Source organism: Pantherophis guttatus, chromosome 1, assembly GCF_059756535.1.
Source record: "Pantherophis guttatus breed Tessera chromosome 1, ASM5975653v1, whole genome shotgun sequence".
NCBI lineage: Eukaryota > Metazoa > Chordata > Lepidosauria > Squamata > Colubridae > Pantherophis > Pantherophis guttatus.
Window position 1 is genome coordinate 173900025 of NC_142063.1, and position 27984 is coordinate 173928008.

The window sequence follows — 27984 nt, forward strand, 5'->3', positions numbered from 1 at the left end:
TGCCAAGCACGAGGTAGAGAGCAGCATTGGTCCGTTGTTTTTCCGTCGTGTCAAAGTAGTTCCTTGCTGATACAGAAGAAATAATTGCAGAATTGTAGGAATAGCATTAGGAAACAGACTAACAGATAATTTCATTGAAAGCAATAGCCCTGGGGCATTTTAAAATCTGAAAAACCCATCATGATATCCATAAAAGCTTATGCTACATTAAATGTGCACTTTTAAGTGCCAATGCGAGTATAGGATGCATTTCAAAGAGGCATGAAATTCTGCATGGTTTTAGCTGTCCTGGTATATTTTCAGAAAACAAAAGATCCCAACTTGGCAATTTTCTTCAGAGCACAGAGGAAAGCAAGAGAGAATGAGCAGCATTTGGTTTGATATCAATCAATACTTAGTTGAGGAAGCGGAAGTAATGGGTACTTTGGAGAACAGTAATCCTGGAGGTCTTGATTTTGAGGGAATCTAAAACAGTATCATGCTTTACTTTTTAAAAATGAAACTTGATTAAACTCAAGCAATAAGGACGGAGACATATACAGGACAGTCAACAAAATCAAAATGATTAAAATATCCTTTGTTATGTTGAAGCTATGTGTGTGCTTCACATTCAATGCCCAGTTGCACTTGCCATTTTTGACTGTCGACAATCTGCAGAATCCCTAAAAAAACAAAAGTAGATTCCATGACATAGGAAGATAATGGGGAAAAAAGATACACATAGATGAGATAGAGAATAGTTCCTAATGAAGGAAGTTTAAAAGTTCAATGAGGTGAGAAAAGAACAACAGAAGACGCCAACTGGGAATTCAAAACAGCTTAATGAAAATCTGAACATAAAAAAGAGCTCATACACAAAATAGAAATAATATCAGGTTATAAGCGAAGAGAGGAGGTTGCCCAAACTATAGGGCTGATATCAGGAAAGTAAAAACTACCATGTTTTCTCAAAAATACAACCTACCCCAAAAGTAAGTCCTAGCTTGGTTTTTAAATCTGCGCTCAATAAGTCCTACCCTCCCCAAAATAAGCCCTAATTAAGACCCTGCCCACTCCAGGGTGCATGGGTAAAAATTAAGCTAGGGTAGGGATGGTGGGGTGGAGCTGCTCTACTATTTACCTTTGGACAGTTTCAGCCAAGCCACGCACATCCCGACAACTGCCTTGCTGGCCCATTTTTTCTGCAGCCAGCAAGGCTTTCCTAAAGGCCTCTGCAGCTGATAACAGAGCTCTGGATCAATCTGGAGCTCTGTTATCGGCTGCAGAGGCCTTCAGAAAAGCCTTGCTGGGCTCAGAAGAAGTTCCTAAAGGCCTCTGACAGCAAAAAGGAGGCCAGGGGCTCAAGTGAGGTGAGTCAGTGGATGATACCCCTCCCCCAGAAATAAGACCTGGTGCCTTTTTTGGTGGCAAAAAAATACAAGACTGTCTTATTTTCAGGGAAACATGGGATGACTTAGTCTAGGTTAAAAATAGATATTAAACCTAATCAAAATGGCTTCTTTGGATACTGTATATTCAGAATAAAAGGAATCTGTATACTAGCTACTCAGTGAAGACAATAAACTGTTAACATATACAAGATTACTCTTCTCTTCCCGTCCTTCAAAATGTTTATGTTCCAACAGGAAATTATGAAGGGGGTAGGATTGACATCCAAGACTGACCGAAGCAGGAAATACTACTTTATTTTTTATCAGACTGAAATGAATTGCATTCCAGAGTGTTTAAGGTCTGGCTGAGCCTCTACATATTATCTTTGAGAAATCCTAAACAACTGAAATGCCAAACAATGGAGAACAAACTTTCCTTTCCAACATCTGTTGGGAGGCATGTCACCTGCAAGTGGGAAATAACACTGTTTTCAAGATTAGTTGGCTTGCCATACCTATCTTCCATGAGCTTATCTAATCGCCTTTAAAGCCAAGTACATTAGTGGCTATTGCCATGTTTTGTGGCAATGAAATACACGTGCTAATTATAGTTTTTTGAGTTTCTTCCAATCAGCTTCACTGGATGACCTCTTTTCTTAGTTTTCAGATGATAAAAACTTCTGCCCACTTTCCTCAAACCAAGCAACTTTATACACTTTATCTGCATAAAATACTGAAGGTTTTTAAGAAGAGATTGGACAACCATTTGTCTGAAATGAGTTTCCTGCTTGAGGATGGGGTTGAACTAGAAGACTTCCAAAGTCCCTTCCAACTCTGTTATTCTGTTTTATTTATTTATTTTTTTGAAGAATGATGAGTTTTAACATCTCATCAAATACACTACAGAACTTTTACATTCATTAAAAATGTCTTGTTTTTATTCAGCTTTTTTTAGATCATTGAAATGTCCCCCATCCAACTAAAGAGTAACTAATATTTTAGCGTGTTCTTATAAAGATTCTGACCCTCCCTTCCAATCATTTAATTTATACTCCTTTACATCTTTTTACTTTTATTATAACTTATTTTTCAAATCTGGACACTAGAACTGTACATAATATTCCATATTCACCCACATAATACATTTGCACAAAGATTAGAATTTTGGCAGTTTTATTTTCAGTTTCTTTCCTAATGATTCCCAGCAGGGCAGTTGTGAAAATGCAATTCATTTTTCTTGATACAGACCTCTTGGATCCTGTCAGTGTAAATATTTTTTTTGCCTCATACATCATCTCACACTTAATTATTTAATATAATTATAAATTGCTGTAAGAAAAAAAAAATTGGATGGGATAACTAATACTAAGAATACTAAGATAAAATATAAAATGATCCTAATAGAATAAAAGTAACGGAATGAATTCAAAGTGCTTCACTTACAAAATAAAAATCAACTATGTGAATATAGTACACAAGGATATCTGGTTTGGTAATACTACCGTACTTGTGAAACAGACTACTAGAATAGCAGTTGATTGCCAGCTGATTATGAATCAGCAGCACATTCTGGCTACTGAAAAAGCAAATGCAATTTCTTTTGCTTCATCAATAGAATTATAATTATATTTTGTATCAGTTCAGAAATAAATCTAAGATTATAATATATGTAATATTTTAAAAAGAAAAAAAATAGATTCACATTCCATTATTTTGAAAAAATCCATTATGTAAGTTTCTACAATTGGCATTTCCTCTGGCACCCAAAATTTCTTTAAAAAGTATGTTAATTTTGAATGTAGAATCATAGTACATTGCATCCAGAGTAACTTCAGAAGTTTGAGAATTGTTAAAAATTCAACAAAGCGTCTTGCATTGTTCAATGTGAATTTATATCATCAAAGACAGACAGTGATTTAATACTGAACATTAAAGGTCAACCTGAGAAACAGTTTTTTGTTATTGTTTTACAACTTTTACAACTTTTATTCCATTTCTTCATATGCTGGGATCATATGCTGGGATTTTGTTTTTGTGAAATTTAATTTTCTATCAGGTAACTGCAACTAATTGTTGCTTACAATATCTCTTGCAATGAGCTCTTTCATTATTTCATTGGTACCACCATAAATTGGCTGAACACGAGAATCTACAAAAGATCTGGAAAAAAAAAAGATATTGAAGCATATGAATTAAGCATACCAATACTAATAAATATAAATATCTATGTCTTTTATATCTTTTCCTACCAAGATATATTCTTAACGATGACCTTGTTAATGGTGATTGGTAGCTTTTGAGATAATGTGAAATGCAAATTTTAAGTTTCTGCAATCTTATTTTCCAGAATGTTTCTAAGACCTAAGCTTCTTGGGAATAAGGATGACAAGTATAATTATTAAAGCTGCTTAGTAAAAAGACAAAATGGAGAAAACTCTGGATGATCCAAAAGAAGAGGAGGAAAGAAAGAAAAATAGTTGTAGCAAAGCAGTTAACAGTGAAAACACAAAGACAATTTTGGGGATGACTTGCAATCAGACGTGGTGAAAATCAAAGAAATGACAAGTCAGGCTAAAGCAGGTAGTATGAAAAACGTATTCATGTATTTAAAATACGTATATGGTACTTATCATACCATATACAACATTAAATAGTTGAACTTTCTTTTTAAATTATAATAAAACATATAAAACAATCTTCTGTCAAATGTCAAGGCTGGGAAGGAAAAGCAGAGAAAATGCTTTGTGTTTGTGGGTTTTCTGTGTCTGCGAAGTGATCCAACCAGTTTGCCTTTTTGTAAAATGGATACGTTATAACCAGTGGTGGGTTCTTCCCGGTTCCACCTAGCCGGTAGCGGTGACAATATGATGTCACCGAACAGGTTCTGCCCCCGCGGGGGCCCCACCCCCACCCCCTGCGTTATTCTTACCTTTTATTTGACCCCACCCCCAATCTATTGCTGCTTCCTGAGTCCCAGCTGATGGGCTATAAAGAAAAACTGTTTAAACTCTTGCGGTGGGGCTTCAAAGGGCCGCCCTACAGCTGATCAGTGGTAAAAGGCAGTTTGGTGGTAGACCATTGCCTCCCAAAACAAATGAGTAGACTGGTGCCTGCAAAAATAAATGGGTAGACCAGTGCCTGCAAAAATAAATGGGTAGACCGGTACAGCTCTGCAAGCAGTTAAAAGCCTGGTAGACCAGTTCCTCTGCTAAATCCTAAAGAATTGTCACACGACCATCAAGCCATGCCCACAAAATAAGCCACGCCCATAGAACCGGTAGTAAACATTTTTAGAACCCAGCCCTGGTTATAACTGATCACACCAACTACAGGAATAATTTTGTAAATGGACACATTTCCCACATCAGGTATTTTGTGATGGTAACCACGAGACCCAAAATTCTACTGATCCCAAGGAATCTATAATATTTAATTATATGACACCAATATAACACAGATGTTAAAGAACTACTTAAAATAGCTGATATAAAATAAAATTAAAATAGACATAAAATTAAAGTTGAAAGTAACAAAGGGGCCATAAAGTTGTATATAAAGGGAACATATTACCGGAAAACTTAACAGTAATAAAAACCTGAGCTTGCTGCTCACATTATATGAGGTAAGCTGACTGGAAAAGTAAAAGATTCTTGAAGTATTTATGTTCAGTTTGTTCAACTAAACTGCATTACTAAGAGCCTTGGTAGTACCGTGGTCTAAGGCACCCTGTTATTAAGCTGGTTATTAAGACCAGATGCCTGCAATTACTGCAGGTTCGAATCTCGCCAAGGCTCAAGGTTGACTCAGCCTCCCATCCTTTCTAGGGTAGGTAAATTGAGGACCCAGTTGTGGGGGCAATAAGCTGACTTTGTATAAAACATACAAAAGAATGAAGGCTATTGCTTAGCGCATTGTAAGCCGCCCTGAGTCTCCGGAGAAGGGCAGCATATAAATCAAATTAAAAAAAAAATACTAACAAAAAAAGTAACTTACTTTGCAATTGGGTACTCCCACATATATCCCCATCCTCCATGAAGCTGCACACACTGAGTAGCCACATTATTTTGGAGATCAGAAGCCCTTAAAGCATAGATAAGTCTGTTTCAAAACTATTTGAATTGTTATACTCAAAAAAATAGTTGAAATTATCACTTCTATTTATCTAGCTGCATTATTTAGCCAAAAACACATGAGAAGTTTTAACAGCTAGAAAATATATCTAAGCAATCATACAATAATTTATATACAATTCAAAATCTCATTTTGGCAATGGCAATTGAACAAAAGGGTTTTAAATGTAGGTTTAAATTTAACAAGATTCACTATACATAAATGCTCAATACAAACAATTTAATGGTTTATCTTCTACTGAAAATGTTTTCTACATCAGTTTAAAGTATGGAAAAATTATCTGTACCAAGAGAATTTTCTATTCAGTAATGAAATCTCCACAGCACTATATGATGAATATAGCTAAAATCAAATTCAATTACGTAAAAGAGAAACAACTTTAAGAAAGATACTTTAAAGATTACATTGGAAAGCAAGATAAGCAGGTCATGAATGGCAATACCCAAAATATATATCTAGGTACAACCATAAATAAGCATTCTGCACATTGCTGGAAATCCTACTAAATAGGTATGTACAATTGCAAATAGATGAATGATTTCCTTTTATTAAAACTAAATATAATTGCTGTTTCAGTCCAATATTATTTTATATTACTGGATATTTCTCATGTGGACATCTTTGGGCTTATTTTACTAATTTTCATAAGAGACAAACATTTCAAGAAAATGTGTTCTGCTCTTTCTCCTAATTTTATATAGGTAGCCCTTGACTTACAACCATGATGGAGCTCAAAATTTCTGTTGTTAAATGAGACATTTGTTAAATGAATTTTGTCCCATTTTATGACCTTTCTTGCCACAGTTGTTAAACGAATCACTGTAATTGTTACGTTAGTAACACAATTGTTAAGTGAAAGTGATTTTCCCATTGACTTTGCTTGTCAGAAAGCTACAAAAGGTGATCACGTGACTGCACTGCAACCGTCATAAACATGAACCAGTTGCCAAGCATCCAAAATTTGATCACATGACCATGGGGATGCTGCAACAGTCATAAGTATGAAAACTAGTCATAAGTTCCTCTTTTTCAGTGCTGTTGCAACTTTGAACGGTTACTAAATGAACTGTTGTAAATCAAAAACTATCTGTATCTTACTTCTTTTACCCATGCAGTTAATTTAATCTGGTATCAGTACACAATATTTCCTTGGATGTTTTCACTTTGGTGAAACATGTTAATATGTAACAGCAAAAAATTCCAAGAGCTGTTTCTGGCTAATGAAAAACAGAATTCTAAGGAATCTAGGTAAAGCTGTCTTATATAACAATGGACTGCTTTTCTGGTCAGATTTAAGAAAAATTCTGCATGTGTATGTTTATGTCTGCAAATGTGTACATGTGTGTGTAATATATATATAGAAATATATAGAATATTCTTTGTATTTAATACATTGTTAAACAACTATTTATTTATTTCATTTAATAATGAATCCAAGAAACGTTTGATCATCTGCCCTTATCAGACCCATTTGGAATACTGAGGGCAGTTCTGGATGCCATAATTTAAAAAGGATAATGGTACATTGAAACAGGTTCAGAGGAGGGCTACTAACAAGGTGAAAAGTCTGGAAACCAAACCCAGTCAAAAAGTCTGGAACTGCAACTGAGAAACAGTTAATAATCTGGATATGTTTTACCTATAGAAAATATAGCCAAGGGAGATAAAAAAGCAATCTTCAAATATCTGAAGTGTCAATTTACAGAAAAGGGAATGGACTTCTGTTCCATTGCTCTAGTGGGCAAGACCAGAACCAATGGGTAAAAAACAAGGAAGGAGTTTCACATTAGACATTGTCTTCAGTGGACAAGTTGTCAGCCAGTGAAAGAGGCTGCCACACAACATAGTGATTACTCATTCACTAGAGTTCTTCTACAGAGGTGGTTTGATGGGTTTTGTATTGAACAGGGTGTGAACAGGATTATTTCTATAATCCCTTCCAGTTATGATTCTAATGAAATTCTGTTTAAAGCAAAACCAAGATCGCTTAGTTAAGGCCCCTTATACATACTGTACATATTGACATATATTGTGAGTGAAAGAAAATAGAACTGAAAATAGGGTAACCCATTTGAATTTTCTGCAGAAGGTATTTGTCCCTACAATTCTTGAGTATATTATGAGATTATATTTATTGTCACTATTCAGATATAGAGCATATATATATGACATTAAGTTCTTATTTAATAGACGTACCAGTATTTGGCCATTGAAGCAGTAGCAGAATCCAAGCATTTCCGTGAATGAAGATCAATACAATTATCCAAAAATGTCCGACTTACACAAATCTGTGTTTTCAATTCTGCTAATTTGTGTTGCACAGTCTTCCAATTGGAAAAGAAAAGATACAATGTATGCAAAGTTATTTTTCAATACTTGCAACACATTATGAACATCTCAATTATATCTCCATAATAGCTGGCAATATTTTGCAAAAAATGTTCAAAGACAGTGTCCATAGAAATTCTTCAAAATTTAAAATGTATTCACTGGCCCAAAGCAAACTAACAATTTAATCACATTGAAACTATGTAAAAAAACATTTTAAGCCTTAATATTTAGAGGTAGTCCTCGACAATTGAGCCCAAAATTTTCATTGCTAAACAAGACAGTTAAATGAGTTTGGCCTATTTTACAATCTTTCTTGTCAGAGTTATTAAGTGAATCACTGTAGTTGTTAAATTAATAACACAGTGTTAAATGAATCTGGCTTCCCCATTGACTTTGCTTGTCAGAAGGTCATAGAAGTTGATAACATGACCCTGGACTGCAACCATCATAAATACATGCCAGTGGCCAAGCAATTTTGAACAAGTGACCATGGAAATGCTGCAAAGGTCATGTGGAAAACAATCATAAATCACTTTTTTCAGTGCCATTGTAACTTCGATTGGTCACTAAATGAATGGGTGTAAGTCAAGGACTATGTGTATTTTGTGGGGAGTGAAACCCCACCACAATTCTTTCTGACTTTAGTAGGTACAGTATTAGTTATATACTGTGAATGGATGTTATCTTTATGAAGACTGTTGTATTGTTCAATGGTAATAATAATGCATCTTTTTCAAAATTCTAGTTTAACTTTAGTTTAACAACACAAACTTTTATAACTGTAAATTTTAACCAGGTCAGTAAAACTGATCATGAACAGAAGCATTTTATATCTAATTAATCTTGACAGTACATCGGTTTTGTACCTAGACAGAACATGTGTTTATTTTTCTTTTTTCGTATTATACTCATAATTAATTTCATATGAAGGTCAATTTTATACAGTTCATTTTTCCCCTATCTCGGCTTTCATCTGCCATCCAACTCCCCTCTAGCACTGTGTTCTCATGCATCTCTCTGCTCAGTCCCATCTCCTCTCCCAAGTTGTCCTGACCAGCAATTCTCATGTCTCCCAATCTGTTTCCTATTTAATATTTGATATGCATTCTTCCCTCCAGCAAGTTCACCAAAAAGTGGTAATCCATTTTTCTTTTGAAAAATATTTTTACTGAGCATGTTTCAAAAGGAAGTGGTGCTACCTCGCATATTCATTTCCCCAAAGAACACCCCAGGAATGTCTAAAAACTACTAATTATTTCTGCAATTGGATTTCTTCTGCTTTTCCGAGTCAGGAATTTGTAAAAGAAAGTAAGTCCACACACATATTGATATTATAAACTGGCTTAAAGTCTTTTCCCCATCCCTAAGAAATCTAGAAATGAAAATTTTATTATGCAGAATTATAAACACAGAATTCCACCCTCAACAATTACAATAGCCAGCACCAGGATGTATTTAAGACATGCTTGCAAGGAAAGGATATAATTCTGACTTTCAACCTCCTTTCAAAATATCAGCAATTCATCTGTTTATTTTTTAACTGTTAGCCTAATGCATAAGAATCAGATATAACAATGCACTTCATAGGAACATTTATGTTTTTAAGTGATAAACTGAGAAACTTCAGAAAGTCTCTAAGTCATTTTCTTAAAAAACAAAAAGCTGCATATAATCTGCATACATGGAACAAAAAAAAAGTCCTACAAACCCTAAGGCCAAATAGCGGCCCTCAGCTAGAAATCAAAAGATTTCTGGATGTAGATTGTTCATCAGATGACCAAGCAACCAGGTCTGCACCCCAAATGAAAAAAACAAAAGGATTTCAAATTAAAAAGTATTACTGAGGAAACAAATATTCTCAAGTTCTCACCTGTAAATGTGAAATTGTTTTCCCAAAAGCTTTTCGTTGTTTAACATAGTTTCTTGTTTCTTCAAACATGAATTCACAGCTAGCAATCGCAATATCACCGATCAAGAGCCTTTCCTTGAAAGATAAGAGGGAAAAGACATTCTCAAACATGTTCATTATTAAATGGAAAAAATATCATTATTTCTCTATACATTCTTCTTCCTAGATATCTCTTCCTTGTCTTCCTTTATAAACCTTTCTGATTTATAAAGATGTATATAGGTCTAAATCAGCCTTGCAACTAGATCTACTGTAGATCTGCTTTGAGTACACTTTTGTGCCTGGTATGTTAAATGTAAAACTAGGGAAAGAAAAGCTCTCAAATAATTTAACTTGCCCCAGATGCAATTGTAATATTTAATATTCTGGTCTATAACATCAAGATACATTTTATGCAGGTTAAAATATGTATGGTGGAAATGCATGGCGGAAAATTTATGCATGGTGGAAAAATTTGAAATTGCTCTTAACTGGTACTACTCCTTTAAGTTATCAATCTGAAATTCAGTCTGTTTGCAGGTTAATGAATATACAGCCCAATATGGACATATTTTGAATAGGTCCTAAAATAATTGAGAGATGAATCTGTGATTATGGTATGCAGAAATTTTGATCAGCATATGGAAGTCAGGGTGTCAGGGTTCCAAGTCCCAACCAAGGAAGATTCCGAGGCCAGCTGTGCCTCAAAGTTCCATTTTATTAGAGATGTCATATTGGCACATCTGGGAAAACCGAATCGGAAAGCCCCTGGGTTTTCCCCATCCAAAGGAAAGCCAAAGTCCCTTCCCCTGCACCCACATGTCCATCACATGGTCCAATCAATCCACCATCCCAACTGGAAATGTTCCCCAGTTATGCTTCTCCAGGTGCAGGCTGAACGACCTTGACTGCCAAGGAAAAGAATGTTGTTATGGCTGTATATTCCACCAACTCCATAATCCCCACAGCACTAAGTGTGGCATCCCTAAAGATCCAAAGAAAAAGATGACTTCCAGGGCTGACACAGGGGTGAGGAGCCAACTGTCATGCCCCCTGTTGGAGCCTGAATCTGCGGGGGAAGACGAGCTAGAATCTGAGCCGACAGATTGAGAGGAAGGCTTCATTGGCTTTGGAGGAAAATGGGGAGGGGAAGGGCCAGTCCGGCCAAGGCCTTTCAGGATTAGAATAGTTTGTAGACAGGGAGGAACAGGGGCAGGATGAACATGAGACAGAGCACAGGCGAGGAGCAAGGACCACCCCGTCCTGATCTGAGAGTAAGGAAAGTATAGAGAAGGCGAGAACAGCGCAGACTGAGCAGGCTACTTGGGAGAAGAGTGCCCTGCCCATCTTCACAAGGCACACCTGGGGAATGAGACTTAAGGAGACGCTGTGGGGAGGGGCATTTGTGGGGAACAAATGCTGAGTTCCTGAAGTGTTATGTGCTGACATTTGAACTTTTCAAGAGTCCTTGCATTCCTTCTGGCTTTCTGGATTTATTAACTGGATCCTTTGCTTCCTGAACTCCTTGATTTGCCCTGCTGGATTTATTGCTATGCAGCCTTAGTGTACACAGTGCTGGGCTGGATTATATGCAGCCAGAGGCTGCTTGAGATGTGTGTGGGGGTTTGTGATCATTTTGCGCTGGGACTTGCCAGAAATGTGGGAGTGTTTGGGGAAATTTGGAGCAATAAAGGCGAGGTCTGAACTCTGTGCCATGCCTGTGTTATCTCTGTGCCATGCCCCGTGTCATCACACCAACAGACTTGAGGTGTACAAAATATGTGTCAGCTTTGTACTTTGACTCTCTACCTAGTGCTACCGTGTAAATGTATATGAACCTCTTGAACTGTTGAATATGGTTGGTATTCTACATGAAAACATGAATCATATTCAGAAAATAATATTCCCAAAGGAAATTCAGATAGAGTCACAAATGGAATGGAGCCCGCCCACTGCATTCACAACCCAAGGATTTGTGGGAGTGAATCTCGTACCTTGAATGGGATCACTTCCTCCTTTCGCCCACACATTCGGTAACCAAACGGGAGGCTTGTTAAGTGCATGTGAGGTATCGCGGGATGCGGAAGGCCATGGGGGGGAGCTTAGTGATGGAACAGGCCACCTGCCTAAGACCACCCAAGGCTTCCCCCACCCACTGAAATACCTCATGCTCTCCACAATTACTTCTCCCCCACATCCTGCCATGCCTGGTCACTTATCTTCTGAACATCTAGCAAGCAACCTCTCAGCCGCATGTGCCCCTCTGCAGTTCTATTCGGACTCCGCAGGCCTGCCTGGCAGGTTGCCAGCCAAAATGAAGTTTCCGGGGGTGGATCTGCCGCTCCAATGCTCTATTCGGGTCTTCCCCCCATTGCAGGCCGAAATGGAGCTTCTGGGGCGGATCCACCCTTCAACACTCTGTTCAGGCCTCCACCTGCAACGGGCTGGGAGAGGTCCATAGAGCCCCAAATGGAGTGTCAGAGGGGAGAATCTGCCCTCTGGAAGCTCCATTTTGGCCTGCAATGGGCCAGGGGAGGCCCAGGGAGGCCCAAAGGGAGCATCGGAAGCTCCATTTTAGCGTGCAACATTGAGGACGAATATTGCAGAGCCTCTGTGATTGTTCATAAGGGTGAACAACTGCCATAGTGCTGCAAGATTTGTAGTTTCGGGACTTGTTCGCAAATGCTAGGAGGCACTTATCGGTAACTTCGAACGTTTGCTACGGGAATGCGTAACCTGAGGATTACCTGTATTATACCCCTCCCATGCAAAAAATTATGAGACAGGAAAACAAAAACAGAATGTAGTGACAAATGCCTACCTAAATAGAACTGAACGAAGTGAAATATTTTGAAGAATTAATTCTATTTTTGTGGATGCTGAGAGAAAAGAGCCCTCTTTTAACTATTTTCAATAACTTGGTATTTTAAATTGGTGACAGAAAGTGTGACCTGGGGGGTGGGAAGGGGGTGGGGAGCGCAGCGGAGAAATTCTACCAGAGAAAAAAATTGCTAAAACAAATCAGCACCTCCTTTGGAACTTTAAAAGAATGCTTTCCTAGGAGCAAAATATGTCTTGCTTTGGACTCAAAACAGGTTCAGCTGCAGCCTCCTAAACCTTCAATTTCCTCCCCTTTGAAAGCTAATGACAGGGAGATAGCTTTTCCTGACATTACGCAGACTTCATGTTTCCATTACTGAAGTCCACAAAGAGAGCACTAACACTCTCTATTTCTATTCACATAGAAATAGAGGAAAAGAAAGGCAGGGGGAAGGTCCTAGTAAAAAAAGGTTTTGCTTCTTTAAGTATCTGTACAATAGTTATAGAACAGGAATGAGATCTGATACTACATATTTTAATATTAAAATATCAACATTACTAAGTATATCCCCAAATCTTTTCCTCACATATTACAACAAGTTATATAAAAGCTCAAGCCTTGAAAGAGAAAATAACAATGCAATTCTGGATGCAAGATTTCCACCCTGAAATCAGTAAGTGGTAGCTGTCAACATCTTGCACAGAAGCTCAAATGTCATCCAATATAATCTGTTGCTGCCAGATAGCTGCAATGACAAATAATGCCTTTGTATTATTCTTTGGTGTGGCTTTATATCTCAGTGTGGTTCCGTGTCTGTCTTACCTGAGGAAGCTCTGACATTAGATAATAGAAGCCTTTGTTCTCCTGGCCAAGTAGTGTGCTGGCAGGCAAGCGGACATCTTCAAAAAACAGCTCAGCTGTGTCCTAATTTTAAATAATAAAGTCACATATTTGCCAATGTTCCTTAAACCCTGTATCATGATGCTTCTCTTTTAAAGAGGGCCCACAAATGCATTAAAATGGATGGAGGATACTATTTACCAAAGTGATTACTTTCCATAGCCAAATCCCAAGGTCTAAGTAGCATATAATAGTGGAAATCAATCTTTGTTCCACCTTGTATTTATTCTGTTGACTTGTAATGAAGGATGCAAAAAATCCCAGATGGGACATAGAAGATGGGAGGCAATTATTTCTGCAGCTTTGCTTTATTTTCTCAGAAGCCCAAACCCTTGCCCTCCACCTTTGAGTAATATAATACCCTTTTTGAGTGCACTCACTCTCCCCTCCCCTCCCCTCTCCCTTTCCTGTATTTGAATGTAGCAAAGCCATTAATAGCCAAATCTTCCTGACACTGGACCCAGCTGAGAAGTCCTGTTGTATTCCATAGCTTATCAAGAGAAAGCTCACAGGCGGGCATTCAGTAGGAGAAAAACACTGTTATAGGAACTGTAAGATTAGGACATAGACTTCTACAACCACTTGCCAAATATATCTAGCTTGCTATCTAATGCAATGATAATTGAAATATATTTCCATTGTGTTTACTACCCATACTTATTAGAGCAATTATCTGGGACTCACCTGTGCTTTAAGTCCTATTTTTTCAAGCTTACGTCCTTTAACAAAGCCTTTCATACCATTTTCTACTAGGAAAAGGCTAATTCCGTGAGCAGGGGAACGGGCTTCACGGTTTGTAACAGCCACAACAATAACCAAATCAGACATCCAGCCATTTGTAATAAATACCTGCAACAAACCAGAGAGATATACTTGAATTATTTTATTGTAATTTGTTTTCTTGCCTATTAAGGACTTAGTCCCCTAAAGTCAGCCATTCCTAATTTAGTTCTTGGATTATTTAGTTCTTGGATTCTTATCTTGAGGTGTAAAGAATCCAGTGTAAATAATCACCCTTTGAAATCACAGAAAATCAGAATCTAAAAGACACTCAAAGATAATCTAAAAGATACCCTCCCTCCACTGTTAGGTAGAACCGTTACAAAATTATCTGGTTTCCACAGATAACTATGTTATAGAAACCAAAGTAGTTGTACATTAAAAAGTGTATGGTGTTTCGAATACTCTTTAATAAAAACATACAAGAAAGAAGTGTGGCAAAACTAGTACAACTGAGGTAAACTAGTATCACAGTCAACAAGATTGCTTCTCAGTATATCTATAAGTTAGTCTGGCAATGCAAAACAGCCACACTATATCTGTCATAAGTATTAGAAATAATATAAATATTAAGAAATAATATATTACAAATTATATCTATTACACCCAGTCTGAATCCTTCCTTTCCATCTAAAAAAAACTCCACCACAATTTCCTCTCTTCAAATAATCAGTCCCACTCAAAAAACAATTAAACCAGGATTAACCATTATCATCCAATCCTAATGAAACCGTTAAACATCCTCCCAAATAGCAACCCATTATTTTATTTTATTTATTATTTGTCAAACACGTAAGAAAACAGATACGTTGGTGTGCTTATGAACGCCCCTTACAGGCCTCTTAGGAATGGTGTGAGGTCAACAGTAGACAGTCTAAGGTTAAAGTTATTATCTTAACCGTGATCAAATAAATGAGGACCTTTCCTCAATTTTGACTACTAGGGCAATTATGCACCTTGAACAGGATGTCTAGAAATTGTGTCTCATGTCCTGATCATTATATATGTACACTACTTTGGGGAAACTACAACTAATTCAACATGTACTGGCAAAGTTCCTGACAAGACAATCTCATTACAGTAGAATCGCATCTACCCTGGAATTACTATCCTGCCTGCTTATTAGCTTTTGAGTCCAGCTGAAGTGCTGGTGACTACTTTGAATTAAAGCCCCTAACAGCACCAGATTAAGTTATACAAACCATGCCAGAATAGAATCTGCTCAGCCAGTATAAACACCTAGAGGGGCCAATGGGGGGGGGGGTCACCCATACTCTGCGAGATCTATGGTGAGTGGGTCACACAACAGGTCTTCTCAGTGTTGGCTCCTACTCTTCGGAACACCCAACCCCAGAAAGGAGGATATCTTTCTCCCTCTTTGCATTTAGGAGGCAAATCCCAGTGGGTATTTAGCCTTTAGTTAGTCCTGGTGCTTCTTGAATATTTAATTTTAATTTGCTTGGGCACTGTATTATGTCTTTAACTGTATATACTAGTTGTGTGGTTCACTGCCCAGAATTGATTTGGTTAGAATATAAATATGGCAAATAAATAAATCATACAATATGGATATCAAGCATTTTTCTCAAGGTATATAATACTAAGGTAGATTTAGTTAGTAAAAATCAAATTCCCTTATTTTGAGAATATTTGCAGTGCCTTCTTTATCAATTCTGTTCTCACCTTCCAGAGGTCTGCTTAGATAAGAAGCAGATAGAAATATGTATTGAAATTTAATGTTTTAAATATTTCTTCATTATACTGAATCCATTAAAATATTCTCTGCCTCTTTTTCCACCTGCAATTCTGCATTATGTAGCCCATACTTTTACTCTGAATTGATGGAAGAAATCATTATGGAAAAAATGAGTGAAACAATTACAGAATTTATTAAATTTTAAAATTGGATATGATAGGAAACTGAGATTGGAGATGAGTCCTCATTTCACTATTTTCTTACTTTAGGATTTGGTTATAACTTTGGAATATATCATGTGTTAAATGATTCATGAAAAGTTAGGCTGCTTTCATTCCTCTTTCTAGTCATTCTAAATTTCATGTAGGTGAAAGGATGACATGAAATATGAATCATATTAAATATTTTATCCCATTTTGTGTGACTTGAATCGAAATTTGTAAACTTTTGCAAAAATCTTTATGTTGTAAAAAAAGTAAACATTTTACAAAAGGCAGAGACAGCTGTATATTACAAACTGGTACAAGTTATCATATATATATATATACAAGTTATCATATATATATATATATATATATATATATATATATATATATATATATATATATATATATATGATTGTGCCCTATCAGCTTTCTGTCTGAATCTCAAATACATAAGGCAACCTATTTTATATTCAAACACTTGTAAAATTGGTAATTTTATAACAACTGTACTATCAATTGGTAGCAACAATTTTACTATCAATTGGTAGACAATTTTCCTTCTTGATCTCCTGAACAATCTTATCAAAGAAAAATAAAAGCAATTTTAACAAAACTATCCAGTAATTGTAAACAACAATTGAATTTGGCAGTATCCATTTTGACACTTTCTCTGGATCCTAAACAATACACTCACCAGGAGAATACATTTTTTCTCTTTTATATACGCCACTACAGTCAAGTTTTTATTTGCCTCTTTGGTCTCTCCAGGCAATTTCATACCAGGGAGGCCATTCTCCTGCCAACTCTTTTAAGCTGTGAAATATCTAAGCATTGGTTACCCTTTGCAGACCAGCCATGTTACAGCATTAAAAGGCCAAATTCTTCAGATGTTTTTATAATGTTCGCTAACAAAAGAAGGACAGAAAAGCACCTGCTAAGTTGATTGAGTTTTCGAGTCGTCAGATGTAGTCACCATGTTATTCTGGCAGCAGGAGTCCTTGTCCAAAATGGAAAAGGTGATGACCTGGCATTGCTTGATTGAAAAGTTGTAGAACGCCTACCCCATAATTCTCAGCACTGATCTCAAATGGCTGCACAATACATTTACCAAAATTAAAAGAATGTATCACATACCTTACTGCCATTTAGAATCCAATCACTGCCATCCTTTTTTGCAAATGTTTTCACACCCTGCAAATCACTAAGAAGAAAACAGTTCTTACTAATGCAACATAGCAAATGCACAATGTTTAAAGTCTCCCAGCTGAAAGAGGAACAGTAAATGATCTCCCACAGTGATTCTAAATTTCTTCTTTTATGCAGGCCTTTTACACTGTTATTGAAAAATTTTGAAGACAATCACAGAAGTCAGGGATTGCCTACACAGTGCTGTGAGCACCATATGGGACCTGCAATCTCCAAAATTAAACAGAAAGTATCATATACATTTGATAAAATGTAATTTTGTGAGATCATCAAATCTTTTAAAATGCTGGCATCCTCGTTGAAATGCTCCAAGTTTTCAAGAACACCAACCCCCCTGAGAAATTATTTTGGTGTAAATAATTGTGGATAGAATGCATACATAAGAACACATTTCACAACTTGCAAGAAACTACCAAGCTTGGGATTGAATTTAACCTATAAAGGTGTTCATTTGATTCCATGTGGCTACATTTATCAAGAACAAATTTGGCCTCCATCCAATGTTTCTCTTGTGAAAATAGGAAATACGAAAAATGTTGTCTTCCTGGTTCACAGTTCCATCCAAAACTCTGTACTGACCAAAATGCCCACCAACTTTAGACTCTATGTAGGAAGGGAAGGCAATATTTTCATACCCTTGACTTCCAGTCTTACTACAAGACAATAGGAAGTCTCCTGCTAACATCTCTAGAGACAGTGGAACCCAAGCAAATTGGTCCAATTGTTTTAAAATTTTGACTGTTCAGAGGGTTTTAGGGCCTTGCAAAACTCATCTCCAGCATAATTTTGCATTTTTGTGCCAGGAATTTGCCAATTTGTTGCAAAATTTGGGAGTCTATTCCCTCATTCGCAGGCTATGGAGATTTAAAGGAGATAAATGGAAGTATAGTTCCACATATTTTTGGTATTTTTGCATTTATAATCCATCACTTTATAATCTTGGGTTGCTCTGGGGATTGCAATGTGGTAGTGGGGAGGAGCACAAGCAACCTATCACATGTGCACTCTGCTAGGCAAATTTATTAGGGATCTTATTAATGCTCACAGGTCTGCCTCAGTGAAAATTAATAACTAAAATGTATGCAAAAGACTGCATTCTTAAAGAGCGGGCTTACCTTCCAGCTCCAGGTTCTGTCATAGCTATTGCACCAATACATCTGCCTGCTGCCATTTCTGGAATGAACCTTTTAATCTGCTCTTTTGAGCCATAGTTTGCTATATAAGGCATGACAATATCAGAATGAAGACTAAATCCTGGGCCTGTACAATTAGCATACATCCTGTAAAGGGAAAAAATTAAAAAATTAAAGATTTGTGCCTGAGTTTTCTTCAACTACAAAGAAGAAAATTATTACTGAATTAGTCCTACAATGTCATATTTTAAATCAGCTTTTTTCAACCTTTCACCCTGGAGAAACCCTTGAAATAATGTTTAGATCTTAGGAAACCTTTGCATAAAAATTGCAAAAAGTACAAAACAATACAATCACTTCTAATCTGTAGAATGCATATAGACAGCAGCAAACTGTCAGGCCGGCATGGCAGCTGAATCATATAAAGTCCCACCACTACAAGTCTAGCATTGCATACAGTGCAAAGTTCAGAAAAGGCCATTTACAGTATTTTTTTCAATTGCAATCTTACTATGTAGCCTCCCATAGAATCCCGAGAAAGGCTGTTTTTGTTAGTTACATTTTGGGAGGATTCATAAAACAAGAGATTCATGTTGCTCATTCAAAAATTACAAAGTTTTAATTCAAAATAGATCTGCCCACTGGCTAGTAAGTAAAATGTATTATTTTGCTCTTCTCAGCATATTTAAGGCAGGATATTCTGCTTCAGTTATTATGGATCAGAAGCAGTATATATTCATAGAGGGCTCCAAGCCCTATTATTACTAAGCAGGAAACATGAAGCTACAGATGGAAGAAACAATCAGAGGCTCATTTCTACATACAAATTAAGACATAAGAGAAAATAATGTTCCTAGCTTTCTCCCCACTCTCCCAAACCTGATAGCCTGGTATCTACTTCACCATGGTGGTGAAAAAGGGAGGAAGTTCCTGGTAGGGATGAAGAAAGAATGCCAGGAGTATATGCCAAGAGTATATAATTCAAGGATGAAAGTTAAAGTGAAAAGTATTGTAAATATATATATATATATATATAAAACAAAACAAAACAAAACAAAACAGAATTAAAAAAAACATTTTAGGAAAAAACATTTCAGTAATCTCCCCCCCCACTCATTTCCCCAGTCATTAGTTGATGTTTAAATATTTTTATATTACATTTTGCACATCTGCAATTATTGCCCATTTTTATTTGGATCCTTTTGCTTATTTTTGAAACAGTACTTTTTTCTTCAGAAACCATATCCTAAGTAACTCAGCTTGCATTCACACCGCTTGCCTTGTTGTGTGATATGTTGTTTATAATGGAAGCATTCCTACTTTTATTTGGTTAGATTACCACTGCGAATATACGATCCATTTTTCCATTGCTGCATATTTTTCAATTTTAATCTCCCAATCATTGAACTTTGTGGTTTCATAATTGCACTATATCACCAACATAACATTTCACTTTGTGCTCCATTCCATTAATTTTGATCCTGTTTATCCGCTTATCTATTTACATCTTGTTGGATAAGACTTTCAGCACAATTACAAATAGTAAAAAGGAGAATGAACATCTTTTGTCTTGAGCCTTTGCAAATTGAAAGCCTTGTGGAAAGTGTTCCATTCACTGTGATCTTTGTCGTTTGGTGTTGCTATATTGTCTCCACTCAGGTTTTGCATTCTATTCCAAGCTTCTTTTTGTACTAGGCCTCTAGTAAAATAGTCCATTTCATGACACAAGCCACCATGGCTTGATTCACACTCACACTAACTTAAAACCAGACCAAATGTGTTATGCACAAATACTTTTCAGCTAAAGAACAAATGTTTGGATGGATTTAGTGAGGGAAATATCTTCAGCTAGGTTTATTTTTTTCAAGGATTTAAGATTGCAAGGAAAAGAATGAAAAATCTAGTTTGTTTTGGCTTGGAAAAGAAAGGAAGGCAAACAAAGGATGGAGTCAAACACCCAGTGTTGATTATGACCATCCAGTCTTTTTTATCCAATAACACTTGCTTTTGTTTATTAAACCAATCTCCTTATCTTTCTCTGAAACTCAAACTTCTTACCTATATCTATCTCTATAATGCAAAATGATATCCTCTTCTAGTTTTTGTTGCCAGCAGACCAATATAGATTGAAAAAGGGGAGAATGTTGTGGAGTGATGAATGAAGGAGTCAGCTGGTTATGGCAGAATGAAGGGACTGATGCCAAGAGAAAAGGAGAGGAATGTTTGCTCTGTGACTACTTTGGGATCTTGCATTGCATGTAACATAGGAAGGAAATCCTGATCCAAGAGAAGGAGATGAAAGTCAGCAGCAGCAGAGGTCTGTGTAAAGTGACAACAATGGCTATAGCTGAGAGCCTTGGTAGTACAGTGGTTTAATGCACCCTGTTATTAACACAGCTGCCTGCAATTTCTGCAGGTTCGACTCTTACCAGGCTCAAGGTTGACTCAGCCTTCCATCCTTTCTAAGGTAGGTTAAATGAGGACCCAGTTTGTGGGGGCAATAAGCTGACTTTGTATAAATATACAAAAGTATGAAGGCTATTGCTTAACGCATTGTAAGCCGCCCTGAGTCTCCGGAGAAGGGCGGCCTATAAATCAAACTAAAAAAAAAAATGTGGAAGAATGCTCTCAAAATAGTAGTGAATTTATCACCATGAAAATTCCTATCCAATTTACTCGGTTTTGCCTACACCCAAAATACGCCTTTGTTGTCAATGAATTATGTCAACCATGAAGACCAAATTTTATGATATAGCCATCAGAGGAAATAAGGAGGAAAAAGTTGTAATTACAGAAAAATCTTGTAAAGGAAAGAAAGACAAACTTACTGCTCTTCCCAAACAATTGCTGAAGAGAACAGATCCCCTCCAATGCCTTCATTTTCTTCTGATATATTGATACCAAGCAAACCCTGCTGTCCGGCTTTTTCCCAGAGTTCTCTGCTTACTTGACCAGCTTTTTCCCATCTACAAAACAAAAAACAAAAACAAAAAGTAAAATCATGGAATTCTCACAGAAATATAAATGAATGCATAATAATTTACCTAGAAAAAATGCAAGCTTGATTATTTAGGGGAAAGGATATTTAGAATACAGCATACATAAAAAGACTATATACATTACCTATTGGGCTAAGCCAACTTTATCCCATTATTTGTTAAATTCACAGTAACTTGTTTGAAGCAAAAAATTAAGCCAGAATAGGTAATTTCATTTTGTGTTTACCAAAACAAAAGCATTTTAGCTTAATCATTAAGTTTTGACAATTTTAATCAGCTGAACAACTTCCAGAGACAAACTCCATCAATTATATTATGGTATAGTTTTTGCTTAATGACCATCATTCAGACATCACTCAAACATATGACAGCATCTCATGGTAGGACCAGAAGCAATGGATGGAAATAATCAAGGAGAAAACCAACCTACAGCTGAGGAGAAATTTCCTGACAGAATAATTAATCAGTGGAACGACTTGCAGAAGCTGTGGCTGCTCTAACACTGGAGGTTTTTAAGAAGAGATTGGGCAACCATTTGTCTGAAATGGTATGGGATCTCCTGCTTGAGCAGGGGGTTGGACTAGAAGACCTCTAAGGTTCCTTCCAACTCTGTTATTCTGTTCTGTTCATGTGATCATAATTTGCAACCTTCCCACAAACAAAGCCAAAGGGGAGCTGGCAAGAAGTCAGAAATCTTCACTTAATGACCTGCACAGTCCTTATTTGGCACTAGCACTAGCACCAGCACTTAGACTTATATACCGCTTAATAGTGTTTTACAGCACTCTCAGGATGCTGTATAATATCAACATATTGCCCCCAACAATCTGGCTTGGAAGAATGGAAGGCTGAATCAACCTTGAGTCCTGTCAGGATCGAACTCCAGGCTGTTGGCATCATTTGCTTGCAATACTGCATTCTAACCACTGCACAGCAGGGCTTCTTAACAATGGAAACTAAGGACTGCTGGGATTGCCATAGCTAAGCAGTGCAATCATGTGATATTGCACTTTATGACATCATTTAGCAATAGAAATTCTAGCCCTAATTATTGCTAAACAAAGGCTACCTCTAATCTAAACAGGTGATGTAAAAAATAGTAGATTTTTAAAATCATCCACTATGATGACCTCTATGTTTGCCTTAGCAGAAATAGCAATTTGGAGCTAAAGTACATCCCAGTTGCACAGTCACTTCACTTTACTGATCTTAAATCACTGGAATACACAAAAAACCTTCGCCAATCAGGCCTCACCTCCAGCTGAGCAAGAGTTCAATGAAAACATGATGAGGAAAGTTTTCTGCAATTATTTCAACCACTTTTATCAGCATTGCCCATTGGAGCCATTATAGAGGTTCCAAATTCCTGCTGAGCAATCACTGGAGAAGCAGAATGTGTTTTTGTGCACCATTATCTTTCAATCCATATTGAAAAACAGTTGGTAAGAAGCACAATCCTGATCAAGTATACAAAGGCAGTCATAAAAAGTAAGAGGAAAGCAGATGTCTAATCAGTAATTTGAACTTTTACCCAAAAGCATGTTCCACTGAGCAAACTGGACTCTATTCCCAGATAAGAATATTGCAATTTTTATAAGATCACCTTTGTTAGTAAATAAAATAAGGTATCATTTATTAAAGCCAACAATAGTGCAAACTATTTTTTTTAAAAAAATCAATGCAGAAGCAGTTTAGATGTCTGCTAAGATACATAAATTGTTAATTCAGTGAGGCTCATGTAATTGAGAAGATTAGTTAACTTGCTTTATATCATCTAATTAAATCTGATGCAGCATTAAATGTGAATGTATTTTCCATTCCATTCCCCATTTTCGAGACAACAGACACAATGCGATGTAATTGGGTCTACGGCGCCTGGGTGTATGTATAGAGGAAAATCTTTTCTTTCAGAGAAAACCACTAGTAGCTTTAAAACTGTTATTAACCCTATAGAAACGCTTACATTAATGTTAGTTATAGTTCTCCACCAGGGCAAGCGGCATAAAATTAAGGATTATTTCAAACATGAGAAAGAGAAAATGAGAAACGGGATTTTGTGCATTTAACTTACTCTCCATGATATGGTACCACAGCTTCCTGGAAGAATTTTCTCACACTTCGCCGGAAGATGTCATGGTCTGAAGAAAAGATCCTTCTAATTCCTATGTCCATTAATGTTTTAGCTGAGGAGGGTTCAAGGCGTGTTGAATCATTATTTTCAGTCTGAAGTTTTCTTTAAAAAATAAAATTAAACATACTACTTAAAAAGTCATAGTTTTGTTTAAATTCTGTCTATTAAATTATATGTACTGATGCTTCCAAACAATAAACATTTTAAAGTTTACTTTTGTGGAGTTTTTTTTAATGTTTTGAGGTTTTTAATCTTTCAGTTCTTTTTATTTGTATGTTTTGGTGAGGTACTTCCAAAAAATGCTGCAAGCTATGATCGACAAACCTGTTCCTTTCCAGCTTTCCTCCACCTATCACAGGACAAAAGTATGATCTTGCATAGCAATTTTTTTTTAAAAAAAATGACTGACAAAGTTTTAAGATAGTAATGGAGCTGAACATTGATAGATATAAGTCATCTTTTATTGTCATATTACTGCACTAATTAGGGTGTTTGAACAGGAGAACTCAAATTAACTTAACTGTACAGAAGATTTTGCTACTTTGCATTTTTTTTAAAAAAACAAACATTTTTAGTTATTCACATATCGAGTGACGTAAGTGGTCTGTACAGAAGATTATATCCTAATAAAAGTTATAGTTAGTCCTCAGTTAACAACTGTTATTTAGCTACAGACATTCAGCAACAGTTTGAAGTAACAGTGGCACGACCAGTCTTTAAAATTTTAGCACCCCCCCCCGTCACACAATCACAATCTGGGCACCTGGCAACAGCTCACACTTCTGATGATTGTAGTGCTCCGCAGTCGCATGATTGCCATTTGTGTTCTTCCCTGCCAGCTTCCTACAAGCAAACTCAACACGGAAGGGAACAAGGAAACTTGCATGTGATGTCACGGTTTACAACTGCATTGCTTAGTGACAAAAACTCAGGTCCCAAGACTGTCATTAACCAAGGACTATCTGTATGTATAAATTACCAGAAGATTCTTTATTGTTTTTCCTTAACAATTTTACCTCTCATAAATCAACACAGCTTGCCCTCTACACCAGAAGGAAATGATGAAAATTCTAGCAAAACATATAATCTATCATCATCATAAATGAGCACTGATATGGAATAAACCTAATGCAATTTTGATATATAAACTTCTATTAGAGCTTCTCCATAACAATTAATGTTCATCTTGAGTCCAAATTAATGTTTTTAATATGAAAGCTAATAAAAATGGGAGAAAAAAATCAGATAGCTTTCAATAGATCAAAGACAGGGTCATGGTAGCTGATCAGTCTCTTAAAAGATATAATCTTCCTGAACTGCAGGCACTCCTTTGGTACTACTGAGAAAACCTGAATAAGCAAAGATTATTTGACATAATGTATTTTGGTGGAGTATGCAACTATATCTTAATCCTTCTGTTTTATTACCTCATGTATTACACATAAGCATCAGTGAATCAACACAACACACCAAATATTAAAATTACACAAGCTATGTTTGTGCAACACAGGCTAAACTGTAGTGGATACTTTGTAATTTGGTATGTCATAACAAACCTATTGTTGATTTTATTTATTCATTATTGATTTTATTTATTGATTGATAGTTAAATTTCTATGTCACTTATTTTGCTGAGGTGAGTTTGGGCAGCTTACAATTATATAATTAAAATATGATATTAAGCCTTAAAATAATAAATAAAACCCATATATTTAAAATGCAGTTAAAACTCAATTAACCAAGATAGGAGGGAGTAAAGTGTGCATGTGGAGGAGGTGGTGTCTGACTAATCCTTTAACCACCTCCAAGATGCCACTCCCCTAACAGAGCCCCAGACGAACTGGCTAAGCCAGGTCTTCAAGCCTTTCAGAAGGCCAGAAGAGTGGGGGCAGATTGCATCTGGAGGGGCAAGATGTTCCAGAGGGTAGGTGCCACAGCAAAAAAAGCTTCTGGATCCCTCTGGCTGAATTTCCTTGGCTGACAGGGTTCACAGCATGCCTGTTGTTGCTGGCACAGGTAGGGTGGGCTAATCCCATTGGGATAAGATGGTTCCTCAGACCCTACCCGAAAGATGTTCATCTTCCCTTAACTTTGTATTGTAGCATGCTGTCTATATTGCTAAAAACTTTCACTTTTGATAATCAATCATTTTTTTCTAAAAAGGCTATTTACTTCAATAGCACTGCCTTTTCTAAAACATTCTAATAATCAGGAATTCTCCAACTTTTCAGGACAACGATATCTAAAATGATAAACAAAATTGTATGATGGCTCCCCATGAATGAAATTACTTTGTTTGGACTACAATTGGGCTTTAAATATTACACTTATTTTAATGATCCAAATTTGATCCACACAGATCCTCAGGTTTTTGTGGTACTTTAACGTCCCACTGAGGCTTGAACAAGCAAAACAAGAAGCAAAGCTTGGAGCAAGTTTTACAGCATACCTGGTTTGCAAATCAGGAGTGCTGACAAAACTCACTCCTGCTTTGCCTCGATGAGCACACAGTTAACTTGCACAAGCAACATGGAGAGTAAAACTCAGAATAGGCACTCCCATATAGCATGCAGTATGGCAAATATAAATATTTACAGTTTGCCTTCTATGATTATACCCATCTAGTATTTATAATTAGAGTTATAACCAGTGGTGGGATTCAAGTAATTTAACAACCGGTTCTCCTGAAGCGGTGCGAACTGGCTGAATCCCACCACTGGTTATAACTATATAATGTTTTAAATTATATAATGTTTAAAACTATTGTAAATTAGAAGGCCCAAAAGGGGAGGGAAGGAAGGAAGATAGGTTGTAATGTTGCTTGTGCAAGCTTGATTTTTGAAAACAATGACTCCCAGTTGCTTGTGGCCCCACAGAGGGATCTGATCCACAGTTTGGGTACTCCATACCTTTTTTTCATTTTTGGATACAATTTTTCCTCCCCAATTTTTCTCAGCTCTCTTCTACTCAAATTCCTCTTCTGCCACTACTGTTTCCCTGATCTTGCATTAAATGATTTCTGAGCCATCACAATAGTTTGCTTGACTTTTCTACTACTAAAATTGTCATGGCTTCAAAGAAAGATTCATTAACTAGGCTGCAAAACAACAGAAAGCCCTCTCTGAAATATGCCATATAAGGAGAACATTACATCTGCATTTTACAGTATTTATTATTATCTAATATTATTATTAGTTAGTATTGCTCACAAACCCAAAGATGTCCTATGAACTCCAAATTGTAATCAGATCATAAAGAGGCCAATTCCAATGGACCAGCCCTATCACATTCCAATTACTATCTAAAAATAATTATACAGTACTCATAGCTGGCAGGTTTCCCAGATTTACATAAAATAGAGTGTTTCATTATTAATATGAAAGAAGACAGGCTTTATATTGCCACAGTGATCACCAGCTATATAATAAAAATTGCAAGTGATAAAACAACCAAAGGCCTAAACATTCCCAAATCTAAGATCCCTAACAAAAGCTGTGCATGTCAAATGATGAGAACCTCCTGCCAGGTCAATTCATTTCGGGCAAATGTTGAGGTTACCTGCTCCAGGCTGCAAGAATACTGCTGACTATTAATTAACAGTAGAGAGTTAAATTTGGGATATTCCTTTGTTGAACTCTATTTAATAGTCGTCCGGAATCTTGCGTCGCACCTCCTCTCTTCTTGTATTTGGTCGGCGGCCGCAGATTTTAATAAACTTCCTCTCTTCTTAATGACTCTTGTTTGCCGTTATATTTTAGGAAGAGAGTGGGACAGAGGGGGAAATGTCAGGCCTGTCACTATAATCGGGGCAGTCTTAAATGTTAAAAAATGTTACTTAAATGTACTGAGAGGTTAGTTGGCTCTTTTGCTTGGAAGGAACTTTTCAATGGGACCGTCACCCCTTCAGCCTTTTTAATGTTATTGCCACGCTTTGTGAAGCTGTTCCCAAGCGAAAAGAGACTCCTTACCTCACCAAGATCCTCCTCCCTCCGGGAGAGCAGAGAGATCTCAACGCCTGGTTGACCAGCACCTTGCAGACGGACGCGGCCATGTTGCTTTTAATTGCTTCCTTGAAGCAATTACGGTAGTTTGCTCGAAGTCCTGGAGCCTCGTAAACCAGCCAGGAGAGCCCCCAAACGGGCAAGCGACTCTTTGCAGCTTTTACGAATGGGCGGAGAGATTGAGTTGACAAAAGGGACAATTTCTCGGAAAACAATGCGCGGAATGTCGCGCTAACTCTTCACTTCTATAGCTCAGGCAGCTCTCTCAAGCATAAATAAGAAACGAGTAATACCGCTACGGAGAGTAAAGCGCTTTGGTAGCGCGTTGCTCATTGTTGCTCTTCCAATGCTAAAACCAAGTTTGCTCAATATACAATGCAGCGTTGCAACT

General features: G+C 36.8%; 1 protein-coding gene across 2 annotated transcripts; it reads right to left on the bottom strand.

Moving 5' to 3' along the window:
* Window positions 1-109: 109 nt before the first annotated feature.
* ACADL (acyl-CoA dehydrogenase long chain) lies at window positions 110-27984 on the bottom strand. 2 transcript variants are annotated; one of them, XM_034432220.3, is made up of 11 exons: window positions 27561-27984; window positions 23533-23694; window positions 21291-21428; window positions 18445-18609; window positions 17258-17324; window positions 14126-14290; window positions 13364-13465; window positions 9703-9816; window positions 7698-7825; window positions 5364-5450; window positions 110-662 (listed from the first exon to the last, which is right to left on the bottom strand). In XM_034432220.3, exons 1-11 carry the CDS (start codon window positions 27641-27643, stop codon window positions 611-613), a joined length of 1263 nt encoding a protein of 420 aa, XP_034288111.2. In that variant the 5' UTR covers window positions 27644-27984; the 3' UTR covers window positions 110-610. The 2 variants fall into 2 exon arrangements, with proteins under 2 accessions (XP_034288111.2, XP_034288100.2); XM_034432209.3 differs by lacking the exon at window positions 110-662 and adding an exon at window positions 2527-3530.

Bases quoted from the DNA above. Each gene is read 5' to 3' on its own strand.
- ACADL (XM_034432209.3), bottom strand. From the start codon at position 27,643: ATGGCCGCGTCCGTCTGCAAGGTGCTGGTCAACCAGGCGTTGAGATCT. The intron at 14,291-17,257 runs GTATGTGATACA...GGTTTGTTGCAG, and splicing joins GGATTCTAAATGGCAGTAAG to GTATTTATTACAAATGGCTG. The intron at 7,826-9,702 runs GTGAGAACTTGA...TCCAATTGGAAG, and splicing joins AAACAATTTCACATTTACAG to ACTGTGCAACACAAATTAGC.